The 20661-nt window shown below is 40.2% G+C and overlaps 1 protein-coding gene across 1 annotated transcript in view; it reads right to left on the reverse strand.

Moving 5' to 3' along the window:
- Positions 1–20661, reverse strand: part of ABCC4 (ATP binding cassette subfamily C member 4 (PEL blood group)) — a 133988-nt gene that overhangs the window by 20137 nt on the left and 93190 nt on the right. The window contains exons 23-28 of the mRNA XM_088523307.1: positions 18862–18972; positions 17259–17359; positions 14899–15090; positions 10383–10538; positions 6581–6670; positions 5977–6149 (exon numbers count right to left, since the gene is read on the reverse strand). Coding sequence (XP_088379433.1) covers positions 5977–6149; positions 6581–6670; positions 10383–10538; positions 14899–15090; positions 17259–17359; positions 18862–18972 — 823 coding nt within the window. The remainder of the gene's footprint in view (positions 1–5976; positions 6150–6580; positions 6671–10382; positions 10539–14898; positions 15091–17258; positions 17360–18861; positions 18973–20661) is intronic.

Consider the following 20661-nt stretch of genomic DNA (forward strand, 5'->3'; position numbering starts at 1 on the left):
TCCTCTTACTACATTAGGTGACCTGAAGGCATATCGTGACCCATACTCCAAAAGCTCCGTACTCCAAAGACTGAAGATAAAATAATTCCTTCTTGGAAGCATAACAATTGGTTTCACTCTCACAGACTAATTTTCTAGGCATTGATTACAGAAAGAAAAACACTCCTATTAGCAGTTATATTCAGATATTCCTACAAATTTCCACACTAAAAAAGTCACTGTTATTTTAAGCTCTAGCTTGTGCAAGCAGTGAAGGAAAGCTGGAGAAAGCAAATACTCTTCAGTGCAAATGGGCAGAACAGTGAACACAAGAGTGCCTACAACTAAGGTTCTTGACTTCAGCTGTGTAAAGAAATAAAGCAAACTAGCTGGTAAATAAATCGGTTCAAACTGATCTTTAAAATCTTGAAAATTTGAATTTTCAACAGAAAATTTTAAACATAAATAGAAAATTTGGTATATTACTAAATCGAAAGGGTTACCTGTAACTCATCTGCCAAGGAAAGGGATAAATCCTTTCTTGTTAAAGATATCAACCTCCTGCATGAATAAGTACCAAGGAATTCATATCAGGAGGAAATAAAAGGCTTGAGAGAAATAAAAACCAAGCTAGGACAGAGATACTGAAGTACTGGGTTGAAGTGAAAACTACAACCTATTGAGAACAACCGTAAGAAAGAAAACAAAGTTATACTGAAACAAAACAAAACAAAAACCCAATGAGTCTAAAATGCTCTCGAGCTGTAGACATGAGTATTAAGGCAGAAGAGCTGCTATAAAACTGGAAATTATTTCAGAAACTAATTGCAGCTAAGTACTGACACCACCTAACTTGAAGAACTGCAGTGAGGCATAAATTCAGGAATCTATATGGTCCTCCCTATAGTGAAGGCAGGGGAAAGGCATGGCTGGCAAGCGCGACCGAGCACCTGAACCAGGCGGCCACCGGGGGCCGAATGCCCTCTAGAGGCACCGGCCGCGCGGCACCGCATGGAAACCTCACCTCCCAGCCCGGGCACGGGGCCAGGCTGGCTGCATGTGCAGGTATCCTGGATCCACTTTCAAAAATAGGTTTAATTAAAAAAAAAAAGTGTAAGAATTAAGAATCTCATCCAAAGGAGAAGGAAGAGCCAAAGCACTCAAGATACAACGGGTTTAGTGGGACCAACGAAGCGGCAGCCTAGAAATCCGCACTTGAAGGCAAGGCTGTCACATCCAGGATTTATATTAAAACAGTTTATAGAATGAACGTTTATAGAATGACTGCGTAACAATAAGTGCTGTACCTAGAGTTAACATAAGACAAAGAATATATAATTATATAAATTGGTATATTCAGACAGCTATACTACTCTGCACCAGGTGCATGCAACACTTTACCTGTTCCTCCAGTTGTTAACACAGATGGAAAATTAAATAAAATACAACAAACATGCCACATCAACAAATGTATTCCTCAGACAAATTACTTTTTAGGTAGAAGTACTCTATAGTGAATCTGTCTGGACATGCATAGACATTTGGTATCACGTCAAAAACTAAGAGAAGAAAATTGTGCTGATGGTGTCAAGTTAGGAGGCACTAACAAAAGAGATGACAAACTTTGGAGTAATAAGATGACTTAAGACAAATGGTGTAACAGAATGGCTTTCCATAACAGGAAGCATTACTTCATGCTCTGGAAGACTGAACACAATTTTCATGGCAAAGTAAGGTTGAGCATTCAGCATGACAGAGGAACAGCTCTCTACAACAGAGATGACTTTAGACTGACAACAGGACAAATCACCACAGAGAAGGTGGACACAGCCTAAACTCTGCCCAAATCCTTTTTTGGGTAAACTGTATAAATCTGAGCCTCTGAGTATTGCCTGCTGCCACTTCTCCACTAACCACAAACTCCCATCTCCATTTTGGGACAGGAAAGTTTCTCAGCAAGTGAACATCGCTGCTGTGTCTGCATCCTCGCCGGGGGACAGAAGCATCAGAGCTTCGCCATGATTCTGCAGCTGGCAAGGAAAAACTAAGTCTTTGCCTGAATTCTGGTTGCAGCCTGAACTACCAGAGAGATTTGCAGCTTGACAAACTCTTTTCGTGACCATCTTTTGCCAATAGCTTAGCAGTAATAAGCATTAATTCAGGAAAGCCAAGAACAAGTTCTGGGCCTCTGTCAGAGAGAGCTTGGGCCTTCTCCTTCTATTTCCCAGAAGAAGCTGAAGGACACGGAGGGAGCCCTCAACTCCTCCTTACCAACAAGGCAATGGGGGAAAGGCCAAGAGCTCTTTAGCCCGGTGGGTAACAGCTTCCATGAGAAAAGCACCCTGTAACGTCCCCGCAGACCTCCGATCACGGTAACACCGTGGTGTCTGCCCCATTATTAGGGCACATATACTTTTGCCATCTTCTCATCAACGCCTCAGTGTTGCTCTCAGACTATTCTCTCTCTGAGCAGAGAAAACCAGGGCTACCCACGATAACACACAGCAGGGCAGAGGCTTGTACAGGCAGCAGGATGCATCCTCTGCAACAGCTCAGTGAGGGTCTACACTGAACAGCAAAACAAAGGCCTCAATAACACTACTTGGAAGGAGGTGAGAAAGCCTTTTTCCTTCCTTCTAGTCAAGCTCAGGGCAAGTTTCCTGAAGAGCTAAGGAATACAGAGAAACGCAGCTTGCTTGGAAATGTTGGAAACCACTTTTAAAAGAACTTGAAATGATTTGCAGCTCTCAGGTTACGCCTGTTGTTATCTTGGGAGAACGGATAATGGCTGAACATCCCTGTCCTATGCACTCATTTATTATCCCTTTTATTTATTGCATGTGTTCTCCACAGCACCACCTCTCCCTGCATTTAGGTTAGAAACCATTTCTCATTCTTAGAGAGATGTTATCAATCTATTATCTTAAACAGGTATTTCTTGAATATAAACTGAGCTCTAATAAGGAACTGTTGGCTGTATTGTGGGTGCAATAAGGGTTTTAAAATGAGACTACAAAGTAATCAGAAAAAGATCTAATAACTCCATCTTCGAATATCAGAGTATGAAATCTCATGCAGACATGTCCACCTAGAAGAACTGCACCAGACCATCTCTCAGGTTCACAGCAGAGCGTGCAGCACAGCTTTTAGGAAGGCAGACAGAAACACCAGAGCAATCTGCCCAGATAATCTTGGGAAGAAGGTAGGAGGGGGCAAAATTATCAAAACGGCCAAGTACAGAATCAAGTGCTGACAAAGTACAGAGACTATGTCCCATGCCAGCTGGATATGCCCACTCTCCAAAGTGCCCAAAGTAGCAGCATTTCTGTGGTTTTTTGAGGGCACAAATGGGCCCTTTTTGGCGCCTACGCACCTGGCCGCTGCCTGCACCTGCGGCCAGACAAGGGCCGAGAGACTCGGTCACCCACTGCAGCGGCTCAAGCCCCACCACCTTTTAGGCACGGCTGAAACCAAAGACGCAACCAGAATTCCAGACCAGGGCTGCTGGATGACAAAACTCAACCTTTATCTGATTAAATGAAAATCAGAATCGCTGTACTCGACCCAAGAAGAGCACGATAAGAAAACACGAAACGGTGGTAGAGCTGTCCCATCGCCACCACGGGTTAGGAATCTAACAGCAAATTTCAAAGCCAGCCAAGATTTGGTATATCTTTCTGAAATAGCTGACTGCGTAAAATGAAAACTATCTAAAGAGCAAGAATAAGTACAATCTGAATGAGGGCTGCTGAAACAGAAACACTGGATAAGTCTTTATCTTCAGCCGAATGTCCTCTCGGGACTGTCCCAGAAGCGTATCTCACACTCCACGATTCCTCCATGGCCATGGAGGAGGCAACACATGCTGATAATTTCTCCAAAAGAGAGGCAGTTACAGATAGCGCTTCGATGTAAAGAAAGGTTAAACCTTACAAGGTTAAACTGCCTGATGAACTGAACTACGCTCAATTACTGTGTTTAAACAAACTCCATGAACAACCAATTTAAAAAGTGGCAGCAGATCAGTCTCAAAATTTTCCGTCCTGTACAAGCAATACAAACACCACTTAAAAGGTACTACTGTACTCAATGTACAAACATCTTAGCAATCAATGCTAGCTTTTATTTTTTTTAAACAGGCTCTGTTACCATGCATTAGGTTTTAATATATCACTGAAGCGACTACAGAAAGATTTGCAGCTCTTCTGCTTTGAATTTGTCACAACTTTTTAGAATTGTTTAACTGCTTTTTTGTTTTTCATTCGATTTTGTCTCCCCCCAAACCCTGCCTTCTCGCATTTGCTGCCAGGCTGAATGGAGCAGGGATATGGCTGCAGCAGAAGTTGAGCCAAAGATACCAAGAAAAATAAAGAGGAGAAATAGTGTCTCAGAGCTGGTGGCCGCTCAGCCTGGTGTCCTGTCCCAGGAGCTTGGAACAGGGCGTTTTTGCCACCAAGCAAGAGACAGGGGTGCCAGGCACGGGGGACGTGCGTTGGAGGACGAGATTTTCCTTCATGCCAAAAACGCCTCCCAGACTGTTCAACTAAGCAACAGGCATCAGCATTTCCTTGTGAGCCTCCTATCAGATTGCACAGATGAAAAATCCTCTGCTCTACTTATAGCAACGAGCAGGGAAAGGTCATGATGACTGTAATACAAACTGAATGCAAAGAAGAAGTTTTAAGTTATTATTTGTATTGTTTTGCCTAGAGTTGACACAAACATTTACCTTATTATAATATATATTGCAGCACACATTAATCAAGATCCATTAAACGGATAGTGCAGGTTGTGAACACGTATATGAGATGCCAAAATGGGGAGGATGAGTAAGATGGCATTAAATTTCCACAGCTACGATTAATCGCAGTTAATCTATCAGTGCTCAGCCAAAAATAAACTAACAGCCAAAAAACCCCAACAACCCACACGACTCTGGGAAAGGGAATGCACTCCTCCAAAGGTTTTTGAAATACCCTGTCAGCTGAACTGCAAAGCCACTCCAGTGCCACCACTTCTCCCCCAAGAAGATGCTATAAAAATGAGTCACGCCCAGATGACATAGAAAATCCTTAATGCATCTGTTTGAGGGACTTGCTGGGTTATTGTCCTCTTTGGACGTTGAGTTCTCCCTCAAGCCATAGTTTGTTGGAACTATATATTCTGCTCAGGCTAATTGATGCAGTACGTTTGCAGTATTGTTTCCAAAATATTTCCACCAGCGTTTCAAATGTTTCAAAAATTAACAGTGGGGGTACTTAGCTATTGGAACAAGGGTTGTCATTGAAAATGCCTTCTATTGAGGTTCAATGTTCTTCTAGAAATACGCTTTAGTTCAAACAGGAAAGAATTCAGGAAAATTCTGCTGGCCTGAGTTATACAAAACATAATAATAACTGATAAATGGTAGCTTTTAAAATTTCAAAATCTGTTTTGTAATTCCCGTGGTGTTTGGGATATTTTACCTTTTTTACCCTATTTCATCTTTAGCTTATTATACCGGTACCAAAGTAATCTGAAGGGATAGCATCTCATAGCCAGAAGAATATCTGGTTTTGTTTATAACCATTTGTTCACCTATTTTTTATTAACAAATTTGCTATGTTTTATTTTTTGCAGAGCTATTTCTTCCTGAAGTCAGCAGAACTCAACTTAAGTTTCATAGCTATGCTGATGTTACTAGTCTGCATTTCCAAAAAGTTCTTGTCTATGGCTGCAGGACAAATAACTTTGAATATTAATTTTCCTACTCGATGGAAAGCACTGAAATGAGGGATATTTTGAGCACATTCCCAGTTTATATCATCTGCTTTGTATCCAAAGCTCAGCTTCCCCGGTTTGAATAGACAATAATGATGCTATCATGGAAAACACAAAACAGCAATACAAACAACAAGAAACACAAAGCATTTAAGTTCATCTCTACAGTAGAGATGATGATATTAAAAAAAGGAAAAAAAATAGAGCTCTTCTCAACGTGCCAGATTTTGTTTTTACCTTGGGTCCACGTTTGCTGTTGCTTCATCAATGATAAGGATCCGATTTTTTTTTAGAACCGCTCTGGCAAGACACACCAGCTGCCTCTGACCAACGCTAAAATTAGACCCGGACTCTGCCAGCTGTGTCTCCATCTTATTAGGTAGATCTTCCACAACCTCCTTCAGCTGCACCTGTTGACATGTCAACACGCTGTAGGATGAGCAACTCCCTTTTAAATCAGCTATTGTTTGCCTGATGACACCACAATAAGCAGCAAGGTTTGCCTTTTATATTCTGACACAGTATGAGCAAGTGCCAAGCTGGATTACACTGCGCCATTAAAGCATATTGTTAAGATTTTATTAATGTTCATTAAAATTAAGATATGAATCAAAATATAACCGGATCATCATCCCAAAGGATATTTTTTTCATAAAAGACATATATAAAAATGTACACCTCATATTCACAAACACACCCATACACACATATACCAGTTTACCTTTTTTCAATCAACAGCTGTGCCCTTATCAAATCTGAAGCATCTAAAACCTAACATACACAAGCACTATAATGTTACTTGGCATGTAAATATCAGATGTACATTATTAGATTAAGTCACCTCTTCCAAGACATTCCACAGCTCTTCATCGGTGTATTCGTTGAAAGGATCTAAATTTTTTCTCATTGTTCCAGTGAATAAAACAGGTTCCTAAAGCCCAGAAAAAGTAAGATTTTACTACATACGCAGCTTTTATACTACAACAGGTAATTTAATAATAAGCATAACTAATCTACATCAGCAACGGCATAGAAATATCCTGCACCAACTTATCCTTTATGAAATGCAAAACAGTACTTTACAATAAGACCACACTGATAGAGGAAAAAAAAAGACAAAGTAAGTACTAGACAAATTTATATGGAGATATTTCAATAAACAGGGCAGGTCTGTTGGCAGAGCTGCTATATACATGTCTGTTGGTACTCAGGTCAGTACTCACTTGCCACTGTTTTGATACCACAAGCTATATACATATTTACATGAAATTACTGCTATTCTCCTGGCATTGTTAATGAACATCAGCAACAACCACTGTAAACGGGTTACACTCCTCAATTACGTTAGGGCCATTCCAAAAAGTTTCTGTTTAGACTACATAAAATGGAGAGGAATCAAAGAGCTTACAATGCTTTTCTGACTCTGCTTTTTTGTTTGGCCTTTTTTTTTTTTTTTTCCTTTTCCCGTTTCACACCATAAAAGCTCTTCAATTTTACCAGCACAATTCCTGCAAGAAACAGTCTCCACCATTTGAGGACAACGCTCAGCTCTACTGCACCGTGGAAGCACAAACCCGTCGCGCCCCGAACGGGAGCACGGCCGAGCAGAGGAGCCTGTCCCATCCTAACAGAGCAGGGCCTCAAACCAGCACATTCACCCACCCAGGGACCAAGACGGGTTTCCTTAGAGCTGAAGCAGCTGCTCTAGTTGAGGCCAACAACAACGGGTTCTTCACACTGGTTCTGATCAACTCACGTTGAAAAATGCAGTATTTAAGAATGGAGACCGTAACTTTGGATTCAGGATTCCCTAAGCAAGGGACCAACGCTCACCCGTGTGAGCTGCCAGACCTGAAAGTCGCGCACGGGTACAATCTGAGGGCTAAATTCCTTTGAACACTACACACACAGACTTCAACACTGCTGATCAGAAAGGGAGTCTATTCACGGTGTTATCAGCATCTCCTTTGAACTGGAGAAATTTTACACAAGTATTTTCTTTCCCTACTGCATGCAAATGCCCCATCTAGCCCCAGTGATGTCCAGCTCCAGAGGACTGCACCAAAGCAGAACAGAATTTAGACTAACCCACTTTTATTGGGTCTTCATTTCTAAGCCATTTTGCGTGATACGAAAGGATTAACAAAGACAGAACATGGCAACGGCAACATTCCTTGACGTAATACCCCAATTACTTGAAAATATCTGCTGCATTAAGCAACACCACTGAAAACCTGTTGAACCAACAAAAGGATTTAGTAAGAACATTAACAGACTGAAGAACATTTTTCTTCAAAAACACGTAGAAATAATTTGTTAAACAATATGTATTTTAATACACCATTTGGTGTGTTTTGAAAGTATTGTTAGGTGTATATTCCATTTCAATCTTTTTTTAAAAATAGATATAAAAATATATATTTTAAAAGATCATATATTTTAATACTTCGGCAAAATAAGAAGCCGAATTTATAAAATGTTCATAACTATTATAGAAGTCCTAACAACAGACATGTACTGCAACAGTAGATAAGGATAATTTTTAATTATCACTTCTGACACAGATTATTATTTAAAATAGTCTGGTTTATGAGAGGAAAGTAATAAGACAAACCTGTAAATAATTGTTGTAAAAATGCTTGCAGTCAGGGAGGCAGACAACATTTGCATAGAAAAGATTTACAAACATAGCCTTCATACAGCTCCATCTAAGGAAGCAATTAGAAGTCTAAGCACATTTTGATTTCTCTGGGTAGGTATGTAAACTTACATATAAGAAAACTTCAGTCCTGCCTCATCACTCTCTAGGAATGGCTCAGTTTAGGCTGCTTTATGTCATAATTCTCATAAGCATCTCTCCCTCTCTCTGTTTTCTTAGCTTCCCACATAATTATGAATATTTTTGCTGCAGAGTAACTGTCTGATGTTACAAGACTATTACTGATAATGTTACTAGTAATGTAATACAAAGACAACACCTATACGATAGTACAGTCTCTATTCTAAACCCTTCTCACTAGCAGCACCGCAGTATTGCATATTGTTAATGAAAACAAGTCTTCCTTTATGTGGAGGAGAAATCCTACCAGCTAGTCCTCAGGCACTTAAAACCCTCAGGGACCACGGTGAGAACCCATAACATAAAAATTGAAAAAAGTCACAGAACTCAGCTAGATTAAAATAGTTTCATGATCCTGTCAATGAACCAATGATTGAATAAAAACATGTGTAACTAAATGCAGTGAACTTTGAGCATCTGCATTGCTCAAGATGTGGAAACTGTTTCTGACCAGCATTTTTTCTGTCTCAGGGCTCTTATTTTTACTCAATTTGTCTGAATGCTTCCAAATACAGAAATCACCTGCAATAGTTATGGACAAGGACTTGAAAAAGCTGTGGACCTTGAAGGAACTGATGATTGTTTTCAGGAGAAAACGGGGAAAAAAAAACACGGCACACAAAAGAAACAGAATTTTAGTCTAGGTAAAGTCCTATTTAGATATAAAAGCCCCACTACCTTCAGTGAGCAGTGCCACTGTGCATTAATGAAGCCTTCAGTGTGCTGAAACAAAAGCCTGCATCGGGCTGCAAGCCATTTTTTAGGGGAGTAGGGGAAGAGGGCGTACGTGTTTGCTGGCAACAGCACACTCACCTTCTTTCATCCCTAGTCTTTGTACTGAGGGAGGAGAAAGAGCAGGAAAGGCAGGTAATCAAGAGAGGCTTAAAAGAAGCATCACCCATAATTTATTTATTTATTTATTTATTTCAGATTTTCAATCTAAAGAAAGTAATGTAACAAGCATGATGGATGAGGCCCCTCCTGTCAACAGACTAGCAAAACATTTGGATGGTCAAAGGATTCTGAACACAACTTCTGTGATAAAATACAGAGTTCTGAGAATTAAAACTAACATGGCAAACAAGCTTCTCTGGTTTCTAACTTATTCTATTGTCTATATACTAGAATTAAAAAAAAAACAAGCTGAGTTATTTGCCAAAAACACAACTTTATATTTGTAATAGTTAGAATTTTTCTCCCTTTCCCTCCAGGGGTGGGGGGAAAAGACCATAGGATAGGTCAGAGCTCCCACTGAAATTGGTAACTTGCAAAGACTCTGCTTTCAGGAAGTTCAGAGGTCATACACATAGGTATGTATGTCTTGTCTGTATGTATGGCTCTTCTCTGATTCACCTGCACTTCTTGGAACACCTTCAACTAATGTCAGAGAGGTTAAGCCACTCACAACATTTCCTCTTGAATTTCTGGGCTTCTGAAGTTCACCAAACTTTAATCTATGACCCATTCTCCCTTTCTCAGTGTGCTCTTTCTGCACATAACCTCAGTCAGTCTGTAAAGAGGCGACTACAGAGTGACCCCTCAAAGTCGCTTTCCAACAAAGCTTTGGGCAATGACCCAACCAGCCGTTGTTGTCCAAAAACGTAGACAGGGCCAAACTGAGAAGAAAACCCTTAAGTCCCTTAAGCTGATTCTCTTCATCTTAAAATAATCAAGACTATTCAATAAAGAACAGGCTCATGTTCAAGTTCCGAAGTCTGCTTCATATGGAGTACATCTTGACAAAGTGTTACAATACTGTGTCAATGAAAATGGAAACGCACAGGGCGACAAAGTCAGTCCTTACCTGAGGTATAATGGAAATTTTCTTGCGCAAGTCATGGAGTCCCAGCTCTGATGTCAAGTACCTGTCAATCCAGATCCTTCCTTCAGGTTCGGCCAACCGAAAGAGCGCGGCGATCAGAGAGCTTTTTCCAGCTCCTGTTCTTCCCACTATTCCGACCTACAAAACAATCAAGTTGGTCTGACTAAACCAAAACCTTTTTGAGATTGATCAGTATTTTAGATCATTACAGATACAAAACATTTTTATAAAAATGCTTCATTTTTCAAAAGAAATGACTCCCCACCTATCAAAATCAATTTCAAGTGACATCTGGATACTCAATGATTTCCTGGATCACATCATTTGGAAGTGAAAGAAATCTTTTCCTAACAAAGCTTTTCTCTCAATATGTGTTAGTGTGTCAACAAGATAAAGTGCCTCAATGCATGAAGTGATTCAAGGCAGCTCATTTCTGTCTTAAATCTGGCTTGCACGGTGATGTCAGGCAAATCATTTCAGAAGTGAATCTATTTCTCAATCCCTCTCTCCCTGCACCACCCCGCAAAAGAAAAGAAAGACTCTCATAAAGCACTTCGCGAGTAACATGTAAATAGTAAACGCCACTTAACACTATAACTGATTTGGGTTAGTTTGGTTAAGAAGTGGTACTTTAAAATAATCAGACTTTAAAGCCAAAATAAAGTTAAAATGAGCAGTAATATTGCAAGCAGTATTGATGCTTCAGAGAGCTGTAGCAACAGAAAGGATACAAATTCTCCAAGGAGGAGAAACAGTGGATAAAATTAGAGAGACTCATTCGATTTCTATAGGTACTCAGGGAAAAAAAAAAGTAAACTGTTCAAAATGTGAAAAAGTAGGACTTCCAGGGAAAAAAAAATGGACACGACGCAAAGTAAAGGATTGCTAACTGGAATATCAAGGCATTAAGATTTACAAATGTTTCATAGGAAACTAACATCAGGGAGAAAGTAGGTCCATCAATAAATGACAAGAGACATGTAATTAGTGGTGATTAAAGGCTATTTGAACAGCAAATCTTTTTTTTTTTTAAAAAAAATAGAAAGTTGTCTTCAGGTAGAGGATTCTTAGAGAAAACAAAGCACAGTAGGTGCTTTGGGACTGATCAGAGGAGGTGATCGGCATAACTCCTACACAGATCTGATCTGGCAGGATTTGTTGCTTCCTGCATTCAGTTCTAATCACTGCATTTCCAGAAAGAAATCAACACCCTGGAAAGGGTTCAGAGAAGTGCAACGTAAAATTAATATGAGCTGAAGATACTGATTTTGTGTGGAAGGATTTATGAGGATTAAACATGCACAATACGGCTTGGCGAAGTGATTTGGGAACAGAAGAAGGAGAAACACGAGCACCACCATGATATACGTACAGACACCAGAGGGCAATTACCCACTGCCCGAGACTCAGATGTAAGCAGTAACGACTGCTGGAATGAAATTAAGGACAGGAAACATTACATGGAGCAGCAAAGAAAAACTTCCTGAAAGTCAGGTGCTCAGCTCACCAACAAAGCAGCAGCAATGTCCACATTTAATCACTAATGCATTAAACTTAAAAAAAATATATATATATATATGTATGCATATGTATATACACTGCAAAAATGTACACTGCAAGCATGCAACTTGCCCTGCATAATCTAAAAAGTATTTTCTATTTCTGTCTTTTCTGCTTCAACAACTTCATGCAACAATTCATTACTGTACGACTGCCTACAAACTAACATTTATACAGTACTTATTAGAAAAGACACTGCATAATTTAAGCTAATTTGTTACAATGACTGATAAGAGAAAATAAATTATCTAGTATTCCAAATGAAATCAATGAAACAAAGAAAAATGGTTCTGATCAGTGGCACTATGGCTCAGAAGGAAAATGCTGAACGGAGAGCACACTCCAAGGCTGTGAAAACAGAAGTTCAATTGTTTCTTTATAAATGTCAGTGATATAAAGTATTGTATGAAGAATATAAAGAAAAAAACATAAAAAAAATACATTGATACTTAAAATAAAAATGCAGCTGCTCTGCATATTGTCAAAATCCCACTTTCAGTTTGGCATCCAATGAAAGGACTATGCTCTTCAGTGTTTAGAAAAATCTGTTTGTATCTTTGGTCCAATTGACTACAGGCTGTTGAAAATTGACATGGATCTGAAGCAGCTTTCAGTATAAACAGCTCTTTTTCACACTGTATTCTTCATAGCCAGTGCAAACACAGTGATGGTCCCCAAACAGGCATCCCAGCTGCCAAAATCATGTGGCTGGGCCCTTGTTGCCCAATGTGAGCCCTGTGTATAGGCTGGAGTCACCTGCTGCATGGACTCACCATTACTCAAGCATCACTCATACTTCAAAGCAGAGCTGCATAGGAAAGGGGGATGAGATTTACAGCATGTCTACTATGCGTTTGCCATCCCTCAGGCAGCCTCCCTTTCGCGCTACGCTGTACGAGTGTTTACGTGAAAAGCGGCCGTGCCGTAAACCGAGGCTCAGCCTCCTCACACCAACTTCATCACGTAGCTGGATCCTCAGATTTAGGGTATGTCTGGGCAAGGAAAATGACGCGCTTTTATCGAATTATTAGTCAGGAAGCATTCAGAGGCTGTTACAGTCAACGAAACACCTTATCAAAACAAAGAAAGCGGCATAAAACAGGGCAATTTCTGCAGCTCCAGCCACGCTGGCTGAGGAGGGCCACGAGGCAGCTGCATCGCACCCTGTGCGTGGCCTCACGTCTGCCTCGGGCAGGCCGGGCCGGGCCATGCTAGCAAACGTGCTGTAAGCAGAAGGTCCCTCCTGGCCCATTTTGACGGTGATGAGTTACCAAAGGCTGCGACACGCAGCTTGGCTGGCAGATCCAAGGAGAGAGCAGCCCGCGATGGCAGGTGGCCCTGAAGAGCCAGCGAGCGGCTGCTCGTCTCCTCCGTTCGGAACCATGTAGAGGTTCCCAAAGTGAGCAATGGGGTGCTTAGAAGCCAAGCCCCAAACACGGCAGGAATTTAACTTCGTTTGTTCCGTCAGCAGCACTGCAAACACAAGGAGTCTGCACCAGACTGTGAGCAGACATCAAAACCTCCTGACAGCTTCTGAGCAGAATCCCCTGGTGCAGCTGGAAACCTGGGGCTGAAGAGATGCTTTGCCGTAATTAAAAACAATATAGGGGGCACAGATGCCTGGGAGACTTATCTTAGACAGTGGCAGTCAACTGCAGTATTGTGCAAAACACGATGGAGAACAAGCATAGAATTGCGGGCAATAGTTTCAAGCTGGGTAAATTCACTTCAGGATGACAAAGCCACAGCACAACCACACAGCAAAAGTAAATACCTCCAATACCCGCCTCCAAGTATTAAGTAATACAATGTTAACACTTCTTCCTTGGCTTATTATTGTTTTACTTCTGTCTCTCGCTAAGATACGTAAGTTTTCCTTTCTGCTGATATATGGGAGTGACTTACAACAGCTGAAGAGCTGGCCCATATGTGAGAAATGTGAAGACAAACATCCTGTTTGCTGTTCTTCTTAAACACCCTCTTCTCAGCTTACACGGACCTAATTCCATGAGATCATCTCCATGCAGCAAAGTTGGGTATGCTGTTAATAAGGTCCACTTGAGGAAAGGATCAGGACTGGGACTGAATGGAAAAGCATGCTACAAATGAGGCCAGGGTAATGACTGTGGAGAGCTGAACCAGCCTCCTAGGGAAGATACCCTAATCAAAAAAGTACATGTGCATTTGACACGTAGCAAAGCACAAATTAACACTTCGGGGCTCCAATTTAATTTTGTCTGTGGTGGAGGCCCTCCCCACAGCACTCTTTCAATTGGGATATTGTCAAAATTGAGGGAAAAGAGTCACATTTGCAGGAGAAAGGATTTTATTTCTATGTTTCTTTGGCTACCAATCTAATTAGTGGTAACAGTTAATTGGATTGGTAGCCAAAAGGAAGTGAAATAAAATCCCCAGTTCTAATGCTGTGCAGCTGATTTGTATTTCTTCCTCTCCTCCTCTGTTCTGGCCTCAGTGCCAGAGCATGCACACTCTTTAATTGTCTCTATTCACCTTGCGTGCGGACCCTCTTCATTCCAGTTGCGTTTCACTTATTGAATTCCCGGTTTCCTACTGCACCTCCATTTGCTTTGGACTTGACAAACATTTTGGGCTTGGATGGTATTTTGAATAATTGTCATTTTCTGATGAAATCCAAGTTTTGTCAGAAAACTATCATATATGCTTAATATCTTTTAAGGGCTAGATAATTTGTCTTAATTACATCATGTTCTCAAACATATTTCTTCTAAATATATAGGAAATAAATAGGCTGTAGCCTTTGTTCATAAATGTAAGTAAAGACTTATTTTTTAGAATAGACTTTATCTTATTTCCTGATGTGCATATCTTTTATTAGGTGTTGTTATCACATAGCTTCTTTTCAACTTATCACCTTTGCTTAACTACTGTGAGTGATGAAACACAGACACATACGTACCTTTTCCTTCGGTTTAATTAGAACAGACAAATGTCTTAACACCAAAGGTCCATCCAGACTGTAAGTGAAGTTAACATTTTCAAATGCTATCATCCCTTGGCTAGGCCACTCGGGGGGTGGATGCTTGTCTGTCTCCCAAGCAGCTTCCTTTTCAAGTTCTGTGTATTGCATTACTCTTTCTACTGATATCATCTAGGGGAGGAAAGACGACAGGTAGGCATGAATTTCAGCTGATTGCATACACGTGTATTTCATATATACACATACATATACACATGTAAATTCACATGTGTATTATGTAATATACATATATTGCATTTTAACTATAAAGATTCAATGCAAATTACTCCAGTGTTTCTTTCAAGTGGATATTGATCCTATCTTATACTTACTTAACACAACTAAAAAAGTGGAAAGAATTGATTACATGTTCTACTACAGATCCCAGTCTACTATGATACATAAATCCCTATGTTAGCATTAATCTTTAATCAGGGGAATTAATTACATGTTAGAGTGCATGCGTAGGTATGAAAGAACCCAAGCTACGGCAGCGGTCTGTCAATCCTAACTAAGACGACCCCACATTTTGCCATGTGTTCGGAAAACTGCTACAAATGAAACTACCAGATAAACCACAGGCAGACCCAGGACGCTTACTAGCATCAAGGTACCACAATCATCAGTCCTCCCTTCCTTTTTTCATCCTCATTACTGCTGGAGTCATCCCCAGCAAATGTTTTAAATGTATTTGTCACAAGCAACTCCAAAATTCAAAGTATCATCATATTACTGCCTTAATACCCCCAATTTTTTTTTCCTATGTATATGATGCCAGATACTAAAGAATATGCAGTATTTGATGATTGGTGACTCTACTCTATGGGACATCAACTGGGAACAGAAAAAAAGACAAGCTAGCCATTTATTTTTCCCCTCTCAGGCAAGTAATAAAAGCTCTGTCTAGGCTCCAGTGCTTATCCTCACCCATACACCTACTCAGTACAATTTCAGTTTTATAGAAATGTTGAATGCACAGGTTATTAGATCTCATTTTCCTGAACGGTACCCACCCATGGGTGGGTTCTGAAAAAGCCACCCCAGAAACATGGCAGCCCTATCTTGCCTGGGGCAGTGCTGAAGATGGTGCTACCAGGCAGCAGGTTCCCTGACCTTGCTGCCACCTGCACATCTGACACTGCAAAATAAGCTGCAAGGAAAACATGCAAGAAGAGAGTAACAGAGAAGAATAGAGGGGAAATATTCTTGCCTTCCTCAGTTCAGGATTTAATAACACAGCTCTACAAAATGATCTACTTTGAAGGCAGCAGACAGCTTTGTAAGCAGCAAGTCTTTCTCCAAAGCATTTCTGAATCCCAGACCCTCTCAGAGTAATTCACAATGCTGGAGTTGCACATATTTGCCTTTACAAAACTTCCTAACTTGAACAGAAAAGACCAATTTTTTTCTCATTTCTTACTGAAGTCTGGCACCATTACTTTATGCATGTCTGGAAAATTGCCTGAAGAAGCCATGCACTGCACAATATAAAAACAAAACTAACATTATTAATTTTATCTGTTATTCAGCATGGCTTTGTTACTTTCACAAAAGTACTGACTGTATTTCATAGGTTATGCTCAGCAAATCATAATTAAAAGGAAACTTGAATCGTCAACACAATACACATAAAAACAGGTTTATGATGCAGTATGCTCTTTACGGTGTAATATGTTTTGCAGTATTTTTCTCTTATACATAGTCCTGCAAATGTTAAGGGGTAAACTGCAGCACACCAGTAAATACCATAGGTAGGTAGAAGGTGTTTTACTTTCTATATTTTGCAAACAGTCATCATTAGCTCAGTTGAATACAAATGTAATACTTTCAAATATTCGCTAATTTCAAACAAATGAAGAAGATATACCCTTTAAAATGAATTAACATGATCCCCAAGATCCCACAAGGGTCATAAATAGTTACAATATGTTAAACAAAACAAAAAACAAAACCATTTCTGGAGAGGGATTATTTTCATGTAATTTTAGCAACTTTCAGTGTACACATCAACATTGGATTAGACAGTCTCCTTACTGCTGAAAAGAGCAATTACAAAGGTTCTCTTATTGTCAGTGGAGAAGGACAGTCTCTGAGAACAAGTCATCTCAATAGACATTCAAAAATCACTAAATAAATTGCTAAAAATACACTGTTTTTCTCCACTGACTGTAAATGGTGCCTTGATTGCTTGTGAAAGTACTGATGCCCGAAGTTAGGTAAAAAGAATCCCATCCTTAAGGCCTCATGTCACAACAGCAAAAAGGAATCAAGATGGGGAAAAAGGAAGGAACAAATGTTACCAGGTTTTCAACTTCAGCACTTTGTCTAACACCCCACTGGAACGTTCCCATGATAGTGATTGCATAGGAGAGTGTCAAACCAACCTGCCCGGCGTTCAGAGCTGCAGAAAGAAGGAAAAAAAAAATAAAGAGATTACACTAGTAACTACACAAAATTCTAGGAAGCCTCACTTTCATACAAGCACGTAATGGAAACATCAAAGCCAAAATTTTTATTGGTTACATGCTACTTACTGTCAGTGCGACCAGTAGCCCCAGGCAGAATAATTACTTGTTGCCCCCTTGCCCATTTTTTTTCCTGAATGTTTTGGAAATTATGTGGGTTTTGGAAAAGATAATCCTCTCCTTGATCTGGCACTTCTCTAAAACCTCAGGTTCAAACTCAAGACAGCGCATACATAACTTGTTAGGGTCATTACTATTTGGCTAAGCCTTAATAACTTCTCAATTATTTTCTAAGGGAGATAGAAGAGCCCCCAGATCCATGCCAAAAAATGAGCATAAAGTGATTTCAAAGTCAGTTTCAAACATTTGCATCAAATCTGCACAACTGCAAATGGCCACATAAAATGACAGGACGAAATATTTCTTCTTCTATTTACATAAATGCTTACTACATTCACTGGATCAGCTCTTGTAAAAAATAAATGAATTCTGCCTGCCCTAGTATTAAGCATGATTGTCCTCTGACTTACTTGAACTTTATCCTAGCACAGCTCTATTGACTTCAAGAGAGCTACTCCTTATCCAGAGGCAAGGAAAGATGCAGGACCATTGTTTTGACTTGTCTTTTTGCATTCTAATAACTTCAAACCCAGCTCAAAACTTTCAGTGTTAAGCAGCATACAGTACTTTAAAATACACACGCGCACACACACAAAAGTTATCCAAAGAAAAAAGAAAAGAAACAAAAACAGCAAATTACCACTAATTTTCATGTCCAAGATAATTACTTCTTCCTTCATATTTTAGATGATTATCTCATTTTAGTACATTTAACCCAATTACATCCTGGATGATACATACACTAATGACAGTTCATGAGTTGTCACTCAGTGAATATAAACTGCACTACAACAAGGTGATTTTCTTTCTGGAACTGGCCTATCCTGCTGATCCAAGGCATGAGCGGAACAGCCCTCAGAACTTTAGTTTGCCTTTTGGCCTCCTGTGCCATGTGTAGAAAGGGAAGAAGTGTTAACAAGCATCTCTGTGGGTGTTTCAGTACAAAAAGCAGAGCCCTGTAGGCTTGCAAAGGAAAGGCAAAGGTGAGGAAAAAGAAAAGGACTTATTTGCCTTTACTGATCTGAAAACCAGAATCTCAAGAGTAAAGACTACAGATTGGCAGGCTTATTTGCACATTTGGGCAAGAAGGGAGATACACGCCTAAAAAACTCTGGAGAGGTCTGAACTGCCTCCAGTGTCTGCAGGAAAGGACATACAGCTCCAGTGTCCTAGACAGGGGAAGAGATCATGATCTAGAAAGGAGCATTTAACTTAATTACAGTCCTTAAACAATTAGAAACAGTAAACTACGAAGAAGAATGAGACGTTACTATACATGGTAATTACTGGGTGAACTTTTCCTAACATCTGTACTTACTCTTGGCGAGAAGCAGGGAACCAAAGGCAACCACTATAACAAAAATGGCACAAATGGCATCCAGACGCACAGCAAACCACCTCGAGGTTGTCAGAAATAGAAACCAGGCCTCTAAAGTATATTTTACAAAGACATAAGAACAGTGGATTATTAGAAAAATGAGTTGTGTAATTATTATGAAATTAACTCCTGTTGATATTACAAGTTGTTATAAAAATAAAAGGAAGAAAAAAATGTACTGTCATTTTCAAGTGCCTGTTTGTATGGAATGATGATAATCAGAATTTTGTCCTGTTTTCTTGGTAGAGTCTGACCTAGTTTCACAGCAACACAACCAAGGCTAGTATAACAAACAGAAATAGGAAGAAAAACAAAAGCGTTTGAGGCCTGAAGCACAGCCCAGTTACTCACAATGGAAGCCCCTCCTTAACTTCAGTGGACTCAGAATGGGAGACTTGCACAAAATGCACAAGTTACACTGCAGTCCACTGTAATACAGCTACGTTTACTGCAGTTCACTGTAGTACTGCAATCTACAGGCTGTTCTACACAGACTGCATCACAACCCACTTGTCTGCACCAAATCTTTAGAAGGCAGCTGTGCTGGGCAGTGGAGATCTAGTCACCACATTCAGTGGCACTGCAGACAGCAGTTCAAGCAACTGAATGCACACATCTGGTTTTGGAGGACCTCGCAGGTGCACATCTCCTGCATCTGTGTGTCTATAATTTGGTGCTGAATTCCATCCCAGACTATCTACAGTACATTGAGGATAGCAGCAAAAAGACATCGTAAAACAGAAAGCGAAGCGTTTGAGCTCAAGGCCAAAAAGAGAAGTTAAATAAGCATAACAAAATACTGCATTATTTATTGCTTAGGCTACAGTCAGATGAATTGTTCCAGCTGCTACCACGTCACAGTAAAAGGTTACTGTTCCAATCCTTTCAGCATTGCTTGTCATTGCTCCATGCTAAAACTTAGTGCTGTTTGAATTGTTTAACCGTTCTTTCGACCAGTGCTGGGAAAGATTCCAAGTAAAAAAACCCATGTTATGACAAAGAGAGGAGATAAATCTGTTTTTAAATCAGATAATTTGGATATCCAGTCTAAAGAGTGTTCAAATCAATAACTCAATCAACAGGACATCATGTAACTTCTGAACAACTGTGGAAAGAGACGATAAAAGGCAGTCAAAGAAGTTCTAGATCCTGCAATCTGCTGGTCTCCTTCTACATTAACTGCAATGTAGAAGCCATTGACCACACATGTAGCAGCTGGCTTCGTTAAACAAAAGTCATTTGATAAGGTCTAAGGGAAGGTCATACAGCTAAGCACAAGGAATTACACATACAGAAAGGAGGGCTATATAAAGTCCCCAATGTAGTTCCAGAAATAGAATTTATCTTGGTGAGCGAGGTGCCTCTCTGAAGCCTAGCATACACGTGACCCTAGAAACTGAGCCTACAGCACCCACCTACACTTAGACAGAAGGTCGTTTTCGGTGCAGAAGCCTAGAAATAAGATCACAAAATGCAAGACTTGGATTGTAGAATTCCAGCTGCAAAGTTTTACTCTTTAGGTGCTGTTACGCAGGAAGGTGCGCTAAAACCTGCGAGCTTGAGATGGGTCATTCTGCAGCCTTCAGTGTGCTTGGGGCTGCTGTGCATGCAGGAATGCAGCCTCCACAGGCACCCATGATGATGCAGCTTCTGATGAGCTTGCCCAGAGACAGGCTACGTTGGCAGGAAGGAAGCTCAGGTTTAGGTCAATCCTCGACGTGCCTTTTAGGTGCTTTGTTT

The sequence above is a fragment of the Tinamus guttatus genome, unplaced genomic scaffold, assembly GCF_059628265.1.
Source record: "Tinamus guttatus ecotype Peru unplaced genomic scaffold, ASM5962826v1 Tinamus_guttatus_pri_ptg000180l, whole genome shotgun sequence".
Lineage (NCBI taxonomy): Eukaryota > Metazoa > Chordata > Aves > Tinamiformes > Tinamidae > Tinamus > Tinamus guttatus.